Source organism: Vanellus vanellus (assembly GCF_965231255.1).
Source record: "Vanellus vanellus genome assembly, chromosome: 2".
Lineage (NCBI taxonomy): Eukaryota > Metazoa > Chordata > Aves > Charadriiformes > Charadriidae > Vanellus > Vanellus vanellus.
Window position 1 is genome coordinate 117995966 of NC_138906.1, and position 10297 is coordinate 118006262.

Consider the following 10297-nt stretch of genomic DNA (forward strand, 5'->3'; position numbering starts at 1 on the left):
TATCAGTGGCCTATATGGGGTGAATGCCCTGACCTTTCACATTTTCCCATTTGAAATAACCATTACAGCTACAATACAAGTCCTACTATCTTCTGAAAAACATAACTTCCCCAACCACAAAACAGGGAAAAATTTCCTAGCTGAAATCTCCAGATGTCAGGAGCAGCTTCTGGCCTCTTCTTCTTTGGAAAGTGCATTCCAGATGACATACTTAATTTTGTGTAGTCAGGGCTTTTTTTTGGTCATTATTTACTTGTAAAAAAGAAGCCCAGCCTCCACAGAAACAGTATTTTCATAGCAGTCAGTGACTACACGGGAAAACAGCTATCTTGTACTAATGCATTTTATATGTAGATATCTAACATCAATAGACTTTATCAGGAAGTATCAGTTTTCCTCTGAATATATTCATACCTTAGATTTTAATGCATCTGAATACAAAGCAGTACTATCTGAATACTATGCAGCTCTAAAAGAAAAAAGATAAAGATGAGTAATTACTCAATATTTGCATACTACTAGAATTCGAGGATTTGTTAGCTATATTTTTAAATGATTATTATGACTCATGAAGACCTGTAGGAAAAAACAAGTTCCAACACAATTCTACTTGTGTTTCCAGATCAATTATAAGTTCTGTAGCACAAATCACAAGCTAGAAACACATTTAGATAGTTCCAACCTACAGTCCAAAATAAAGCCTTAGTTTGTGTAGTGTTTTCTACAGAGGTTTCCAAGCATGAGGTCTTTACATCATCTCAGACCACACAACTGAAAAAAAAAAAAAACAAACCACACAAGAAAATTTTCACATATTTCACAACTCTATAAAAGAAACAGAAAAATGAATGCATATAAGAAATTTAAGAGGGAAAGCTGAAACAAAGAAATCAGCAGTTGTATTTCAATTAGGACCTATTAGTAAAGAGATCTTACATACTGTCCCCATGACAGTTTGTATTGCATAAATATTGACAGGGAGTGGCAATCTTTCAGTTAAAGCCAACCCTTTACAAGATTTTGAGAATCAGAATAGACTTTGACCTGTGCTCCAGTTAGAAGCTGGTACCGATCTTGTGCCCGTTCTCCCCTAGCAACGTGGGTAGCTAACCAGACCAAGCAACTGCTGCTTGTCTAGACAGGCGCTAGACTGCTGTAACTAGAGATGCACCACAGCATGTTATATTCTTTGGATATCCGTCAATACTGAAAAGCCCAAGAAGAAACCCAACTTGAGATTACAGTACAGGAGATCCAATAGTCTCAGCAGAGCAAAACACTATGGACCACAAGAGCTCCAAAACCCTCTTCACAAGTTTCAGCTCTTGTTCAACCATTGTTAATTCGGGTGTTTATTTCGGCAGACTACTGAGAAAGCTAAAAGATGGTATTATTTCCACTTGTTTTAAATGAGCTATAACTGGGTGTTGTCTGCACAGTGCTTACAGTTTTACCAATACTGTCTAGTCACTTCTGGCTTTATTGCTGCTTGAATGACTGGACAAATTAAGACAAAGAAAGAATAGTTTTCAACCATTCTCTAATTTTGTTCTCAAAGAAGGAAGTTCAGTTTTTCAGTATCTTCATTTGGAACTGCAATTGCTAGATGACAAAGGAGTTTCAATAAATAGCATCAAGCAACATCCACAAAAAAAAAGTTTTTAATTACATGTTTTGGGAGCTCTCAAATTCAAGATAAACATCCTGTATCAAGACAAACATCTCAGTATTCCCTGGTAAAAGACCTAAAAAAATCATTTTATTTTTCTGTAGTACTAAAATATGTCCTAGGGAATTCTGATAACAGCAACTGTGAGGCTGACAGTGCTTCTAAATATTTATTAAGGTCTCATGAGTGGGTCCTGAAGCTATCATTGTCCTCAAAGATTTACAGACCAACAGGTTGATTTTCAATTTGTCTAACAAACAAATTCCAGGTGTTTCCCTCTTCCTTCCCACCACCCCCAAAAAACCAAAACACTCTGCAGTTGCCAGGGAAAAGGACATTGTTTACAAATATTTTTACTTGATAAGAGCATTTATAATCTACTACAGGGTTTGGGGTTCTTTTTTTATTCCTCTTGTTGAAATGTGTCTTAATGTGTCTTAATATCAACTTCCTATTGTCATTCTTGATTAAAACTTTTTACAGGAAAAAAAATAATTATATTCCTACAGCCTCTAGTTTTATGAGCAGAATTGTTTAAGTTAACTGTTATTCCTGTATAAAACCTACTGCAAATCAAATGCTAACTTTTTGACAGCCCTATCATCTCTACTGTTAACTCTCTAGAGGCTCACGTAATATTAAGTGTCTTCTAAGAGGTGCAACCTGAAATGAGAATCCACCGAGTTACTTATTTCATCATGAATTTCACAATTCTTAGGGATGAACGAGCAATATTAACCTGCAATTATAATCAGTTTTGCACATAAAGCTTGGATATGGTAACTTGAAGAGACAGAATTATATTTCTAAGCCAGAAGTCTTATTTTAGACAGAATCACAGAATCATTTGGGTTGGAAGAGACCTTTGAAGGTCATCTAGTTCTAACTCCCGTGGCCATAGGCAAGGACATCTTTCACTCGATCAGGTTGCTCAAAGCCCCATCCAACCTCACCTTGAACACTTCTAGGGATGGGGCATTCACAGCCTCTCTGGGCAACATCTTCCAGTGTCTTACCACACTCATAGTTTAAAAAAAAAAAAAAAAAAACAAAAAAAAAACCACACAAAACCAACAACTTTGTTATGTACAATCTAAATCTACTCTCTTTCAGTTTAAAACCATGGACCCTTGTCTTGTCACTACAGGCTCTGGTAAAAAGGCTCTCTGTCAGGAGAGAGATATTCAGATATTCTCTCAGAATATCTCCCAAGTCTTTCTCCACATAGCTGCTCTCAATCCATTCAACACCAAACCCAGTCTGTACTGATACTTGCAATTGCCCCAACTCAAGCACAGGACCATGCACTTGGATCTAAAGAATGGTAGAAATGTGTCCAACGAGATTTAGTCAATCATGACATTCCCCCTTATTTTGAACTACCTCCAGACAACTTACAGCATTCTGAAGCTGACACTCTGCAAATGTTCAAACTCTGCCTCTTCTATGCATGAGCTTCATTAGCAAACAAGCAAGCTTCTCAGATACCAAGTTTCTCTAGCATTTTTTCACTCAGATTCTATGAGCATAGTTAGCATGGTTTCAGTGAAGGTGATATAGCAAAATAACTGTCGAAAATAAGAACTTCTGAAGTAAAGTACTTCGATTATTTACTTTTTATTTATTTTTTATTTATTTACCAAATCCCTGACCATAAGGTCTTCAGAAGTGCTCTCTAAGCCAGGTGGAGCAGGGGGAAGGTCTAGTGACAATAGAGTTTAGAATTCCAAATCCCAAAGAGGATGAGATCTTCTCACCTTTTACAGGAAAAGACAGATGAACATGAATTCATCCAGCTGAATAGGAAATAGACAATAGACCTCAGAAAAACAGGTGAATCAAGCTCTACACTTCTATAATTTTGGTGCAGCAAAAATGGAAACCTCTTGAGACTAGATAAACCAAGTTTGTCATATGCAGTGTTTACTGTTGTCAGTTAATTTGAAGCCAAACTGCTGAACAAGTGAAACATTCGACATCTTTAAAGATTAAGACCATCAAAAGTCTGAAGTTTTAAAAATCAATTACTCAAGTAATTGACTAAGTACTTGAATAATTGAGTTACTCAAGTGTCTACATAAAACATGAAGAGACTCTTTGTGAGTTATCATTAGAGCAGAGAGCACCAAAAACAATTTCATGAAAATATACTAGTTATTTTTGAATAACAGGTATAAGCAGCTTCAGGTCAAGGTGTCCCCCATCCACTCACGTTACATCCCTCCCTCCCCACTCTCCAAAAACTGGAAGCTCATAAACCCCAGGGATTTAGGAAGAAGCACAGAGAAGTAAGAAATCTGTTTTTATTCCAAAATTGTCGTAGAAGTATGCTCATTGAATACTACTTTCCACTGCTTAATATCATTAATGAGACACTAAAGTTAATAGCTAGTTACTTACATTACCTTTGGCTCTACTTATCACACCTATGGTACTCACCCATATCTGATCATTGCACACCCTAGGGTGTGATTACCTATCTAATGCAGCCTTCCCAGTCTTACTAGATCTTTTCAGGACAGTAGGAATCCTAGTACCTGACATATTGAAAAAAAAGCACTACGCTACGCTGTGGCACATGCTTTATGCATAACTTAGGCTTTGGCTTTCTCACGGCTCAAAAAAAGGCAGCCTATCTATGATTTCCCAGCCTAGTACTAAATCAAGCACACAGAAGCCCCAAAGAAACCAACGAGTTTAGTCACAGACAGTTGCAACTTAGTCTGTTTTCTTACTCTGTTTTTATTATAGTTGCATAAGAGAAAACAGGAAAAATAAACACATCTCTCTCCTGCACCTCAGCTGTATGAATTTCCTTCCTGCAGCATGTAAATTGAAGTTATATAGTCCTCAGTGTGTCTTTTCCACCTGCTCTGTTGTCAGCACTCTTCTCCCACACCTTCCTGAAACAGTAACCCACCTCCCTTTGTACCAGCCCCCCCCCCATCATTTCTTACTGTTCTCATACTACTTCACATATAAATTTAGAATCTTTCTAGCATACAGAGCCTAGCTTATGATGTTTACAAAACCAAAAATGATTACAAAACTGATTTAAAGGTTATTCCATGCCTGCATTTTAGTCTACAGGGGCTAAAAACTGATGGGGAAGAACAGTAAGAACAGAAGCAGAGTGAAGTAAAGCTTAAGAGGTTAAAACCATCCCAAGAGAATCCAAAGACATTGCTGCAACTTTTCTTCACACAGCCAAAAAAATGTGTTTCTTAAATCTAAAGGAACTCAAGTATTTTAAGCCTACATCTATAGAACATCAGATGCTGAATTTAAAGTGTCCACGCATCAGTTACTCATATATCACCATTCAGACACACACAGTTAGCTAACACCTTTGCTCAGGAAAAGTGAAAGCAATTATTTATAACATCAATTCACAACTTTAATCAAAGGAAAAAAGGTTTTTAGATTTATTAGGTTTTATAAAAAAGGAAATTTTTTTTTGGTATGTAGTCTATCATAAAAACATGGTTTTATTTTCAAGTATACCAGGCCTAGAGACTGACAAGTCTCCCTCTTTAACTGGGGGTTGTAGGGAGGGGAATACAGTGTTCATCTTAGAAGATATTTTAAGTGCAGGTTGATTACACCTACACTCAAGCATTTCCTCCTTACAAACATATCCTCACAGACTTTAATGGATTTGATATAAAAATAGTACCTTGGACCAAGAATGATGCTTGTAGTATGAATCATCACACTAAGAATTGGTGTATAATATTTAAACTCTTTAGAAAGTGGTAGGATACTTAAATTCTACAGAAAAGAGCCCAAGAACCAGGGCTCTCATCAGGATGAGAGATATGAAACAAAGTAAAAGTCCAGCCAGCAGAGAGACTGACATAGTAACCAAACACATAGGAAGTTAACCTACCAGCTGATTTCTTCAGAAGCAGCACTTTCTTTTTTAATTGGTATTAGTTTACAAGAACAGTACCTGTAACTAGGGCTAGCTAAAAAAGAAAAAGACAACAGAATTCTGATGACTATACCATAAGAAGATGTTTTAAAAGAATATGCAAAGGTATGCCCAAAAATCTCAGCAGATTTCTTAAAAAAAAATGTCACTTTAAAGGACATTCTTAAGATCTGGATACAAATGCATGTTCTAAAACTTTACACAAGCGTGACAGGAAGCATCCCAACAAGGTCATTCCCAAACTGACTACAGCTTAGCTCCAAATCGCAATTAAGATAACTGAAAAGGGGCAAATCCTTAAACTGATTAAAAGGTGAAGGAATACAGTCAAAGATACTATCAACTGCATGTTTGATACCTGAAACCTCCTTACTACCACTGTAGGAAGGTCCCTATAGTATGGCCAGCATTAAAGCACAGACTAGCAAATTAAGTCATGGTTAACATAAAACTCTGGACTCTTAACTGATCTATACTCCTAACAACTATCTATAGAAGCTGGGTGTAAAAATGTCTGATTTGACAGTAGTCTTGAGTTACCAAAATTGACACAGTATATCCTAGCCATCAGAGCTCTTCTCATTAGCTGTGGTTCTAAGATGACAGATATGTAAACTGGATCAAAAGAAGCAAGTTCACTGGAAGATGCAATGCTATTTTCCCTTGTGGCAGCAACATCCACAAGGCTCTGTCAACACTTCAGAAGCTCACAAATCAGTACTAAGCTAAACAGTGTACACAAACTTGTAGAGATTCTTTCATTAGATTTGTTTCACTTCTCTGCCACAGAGTCACAGAATGGCCAGGGTTGGAAGGGACCTCCGGGGACCATCTAATCCAACTCGCCTGCCAGAGCAGGGTCACCTACAGCAGGTTGCACAGGATGGCGTCCAGGTGGGTTCTGAATGTCTCCAGAGTTGAAGACTCCACAACCTCTCTGGGCAGCCTGTTCCAGTGCTCTGCCACCCTCAAAGGAAAGAAGTTCCTCATGTTAAGATGGAACTTCCTATGTTCAAGTTTGTGCCCATTACCTCTTGTCTTATCACTGGGCACCACTGAAAAGAGCCTGGCCCCATCCTCCTGGCACCCACCCTTTAAGTATTCATAAGTATGGGTAAGATCCCCCATCAGTTTTCTTTTCTCCAGACTAAAAAGAACCAAGTCCCTCAGTCTTTCCTCGTAAGAAAGATGCTCCAGTCCCCTTATCTTTGTAGCCCTTTGCTGGACCCTCTCCAGCAGTTCCTTGTCCTTCTTGAATCGGGGAGCCCGGAACTGGACACAGTACTCCAGATGTGGCCTCACCAGGCCACAGCAGAGGGGGAGGATGATCTCCCTCGACCTGCTGGCCACACTCTTCTTGATGCACCCCAGGATGCCACTGGCCTTCTTGGCCACAAGGGCACATTGGCTGGCTCATGGTCATCCTGTTGTCCACCCAGGTCCCTTTCCACAGAGCTGCTCTCCAGGAAGTCAGCCCCTAACCTGTACCGATGCATGGGGTTATTTCTCCTCAGATGCAGTACTCTACACTTGCCTTTGTTGAACTTCGTTAGGTTCCTCTCCACCCAATTGTCCAACCTGTCTGGGTCATGCTGTATGGCAGCACAGCCTTCAGGCATGTCAGCCACCCCTCCCAGTTTTGTGTCATCAGCAAACTTGCTGAGGGTACACTCTATCCCTTCATCCAGGTCATTGATGAATATATTGAACAGGACTGGACCCACTACTGACCCCTGAAGACCATTACTTGTTACAGACCTCCAACTAGACTCTGCACCACCTTATGTTGAAGCAAGTTCTCTGCTAAAAGCCACACAGCAGACAATGAATAACTATCTCCACCCTCATGCCTCCCTTCCCCCCCAAAACCAAATGTTAGAGTTCATACTAGGAACAAATTCAATTTACTTGTTCTCCTCTCTGACAACAGAAAGCCAGGAAAAAAAAAAAAAAACACACTAAAAACGTTTATCCTTTGCTACAAAGAAAATAAATTTTCTACTTCAGCATAGAAGCACAAGTTACAATTTGCTCCTATTTACAGGCATCTCTAGGCATATCAAAGTACCCACCTACATCCCAAATTGGCTGGATTTAGTATACGCTTTGTTGAGTTGCTTTCTAATCAAAACTGAAATATCATCCACTTTTGTAAGGCAACTATCAAATTATGTTGGTTTTATGTCAGGAAATGTTATGGTTTGCTTTCTTATGATGCAATTACAACACTGACAGCACTGGTTCATACCACTGAACCATCAAGTATGATCAAGTAGGGAAACAATGAGCAAGCAGCTCTCTATCCCAGGCCTAGCACACCAATTAGTTTAAAATGCATTTAAACCCCTGCCATGACTACTTCCCCACCTGTAATGGTATATTAATCTTAGAGCTGTGTTTTACACGTCATTAGTTCACATTTGAAAGTATCTATGCTAAACAGGCAGAAGTCAGTGGTGCAGTGCTTAACCGCAACTTATGAGGACCTCACTCTCAAACAACAAAAAAAAAGTTGCTGAAGAGATTATTGGTATATCAGAGCCATTCACCGTCTCCCGCTCACATACAGGACCGGCACTCACGAATAACGCCTTTGTACAAAGCGTCCGCCGCCCCTTATGACAGCCGGTGAAGAAAGGTGCACGAAGCGAGAGAGTTGACAAGTCTGAGGCAGGACTGGGCGGGTGCCTCCTTGGCATGAAAGCCGCTCTCCCTACACAAGAGACATTCACGCACCCTCAGCTCAACGCTGAGTAAACAAAACACCAGTGCGGAGCTGAGCAGGGTGGTGACTCAGCCGGGAGTGCGAGATTCGGTCCCACAGGGTAAGAAATTCGGGGAGACGGACCGGCGGCCCATCGGCGCTCCCTACTCACCAGCAAACAGTCCACGTTCACTTCGGATTTGGGATCCTTTAAAGTCACGTCGATTTTTTCAAACCGAGACTCAAAACTTTCTCCCGTCGACATGTTTCCGGAGATAAAAAGTTTCCCTTATTCCAGAGCAAAGTAAGGTTAAAAATAATGGAAAAAAAAACAAAACAAAACAAAAAACAGGAACGAGCGAGCACAAAAGAGAAACTACACAGCCTACATACACCAGGCTGAGGAGCGCTTCCTGCAAAATCCTTTCAATCACAGAAGTCTCTGAGGCAAGTCCCCCACGCTGCCCCGCCGAGGGGAGAGAAAAACCGGAGAGTCCGCGGGGCGGCGGCGGGGGGGGGGGGGGGGGGGGGAAGGGGACGAGGCTGCTTCTCCCCCCCTCCTCCACGCACGCACGCACTTTCCTGGGCTGCTCACAACTCCGCAGCAGCAGGTTTCCTCTCCCTCCCTCCTCTACTCGGGCCCCAGCGTCTCAGCAACCTCATTTTCCCAGCCGGAGAAGCCGCTCTGGGAGCCAGCGTAGCGGTTCCTCCTCCTCCTCGCCCTGCAGGAGCGGCGGCGGGTCGGTGCCAGGTTCCGAAGCGCAGCTTTTCTTTGCGGAAAACCAAAAGAAAAAGCAACAACAACAGAAAAAGACCAAAAAAAATGATAAAAAAAAGCGTGCAGGGACACCAACAAGGCAAAAAAATGAGAGAAAAGAAAAAACCGTTGGAAAATCCTCTCGGCGGCGTGTCTCAGCGCCGTGGGGTCGGTCCTTCCATGGGCACAGAGCGAGGGAGCCCGCGGCGGGCCCGGGGGAGAGGCTGCCCCTCTCCTCGGCTGTGCCCTGCCTGCTACCGGCGGGCGGGCGGGGAGCGCAGGGCTGCCAGCTGCGCGCACAGGCCGCCCCGGCCCCCGCTGCGGTTGTCCCCCGCGGGGACGGGACGAGTCACTTTAACGGTGGAACGACGGCAACAGCATCTTTCTTCCTCTTCTTCTCCTCCTCCTCCTCCTCGCTGGGCGGCCGCCGGCGGCTCCTCGCTGCCTCCCGCCCGCTGCCAACGCCGGGCTCCGCTTCTCACCTCCCCCACCTCACGTTCGGGATGGCAGCCCGGACCAATTCAAGACCGACCCGAGGTTGCGGCGTGAGAGGGAGGAGGAAAAGGAGGTGGCTCAAGAGGAGGGGAGAGCGTAAGGTCCGGCTGCGGCGGCTGTGAGGAAACCTGCGAAAGACACCAACATGTCCGCCTTCCTGTTTGAACAGTCGGGGGGGGGGGGGGGGGGAGGCGGTTGGGAGGGAGGCGCAGGGCGCATGCGCGGAGGGAACGGCTGCGGCCCGGGCAGGGAGGGGGTGAAGGAGGCAGAGAAGGTATGAGCGCGAGGCGGGGGCGCCCGCCACCGCCGCCGCCGCTGCCGCTGCCGCTGCCACCGCCGCGGCTCCTCCTCCTCCTCCCGCCCGCCCCTGTCCGCCGCCGCTCGGCGGCCGGAGGGGGCGCGCGCGTGCCCCGGGCAGGAATAAGGCGGGAGAGCGGGAGGGGCTGCGGCGGCGGCGACGGGACGGCGGGAGCGGCGGGACGCGGCTCCGGTGGGGGGGGCAGGTTTGACAGCCCAGCGGTGGCGGAGGAGGCGCTGAGCCCTCCCGGGAGGGAAGGCGGAGGCGCGAGCGGAGCGACGGGCGGCGGGGAAAGCCGCCTGACTCCAGTCAGGGGTCGGCCCCGGGGGAGGACGTTGCCCGCCGTACGTCTGCCCCGGCTTCCTCAGAGCTGCCCGCGCCTCCCGCTGCGGGAAGCTGCGCGAGGGGCCCCCCCGGTAGCGCCGCGGGCCCGGCTCCGC

General features: G+C 44.3%; 1 protein-coding gene across 1 annotated transcript in view; it reads right to left on the reverse strand.

The window, feature by feature from the left end:
• ROCK1 (Rho associated coiled-coil containing protein kinase 1) overlaps window positions 1-8809 on the reverse strand; it is a gene marked incomplete at its 3' end in the record, with an annotated part of 95270 nt that extends 86461 nt beyond the window's left edge. Inside the window, exon 1 of the mRNA XM_082479990.1 lies at window positions 8480-8809. Coding sequence (XP_082336116.1) covers window positions 8480-8572 — 93 coding nt within the window. The 5' untranslated portion in view covers window positions 8573-8809. The remainder of the gene's footprint in view (window positions 1-8479) is intronic.
• Between the last annotated feature and the right edge of the window lie 1488 nt (window positions 8810-10297).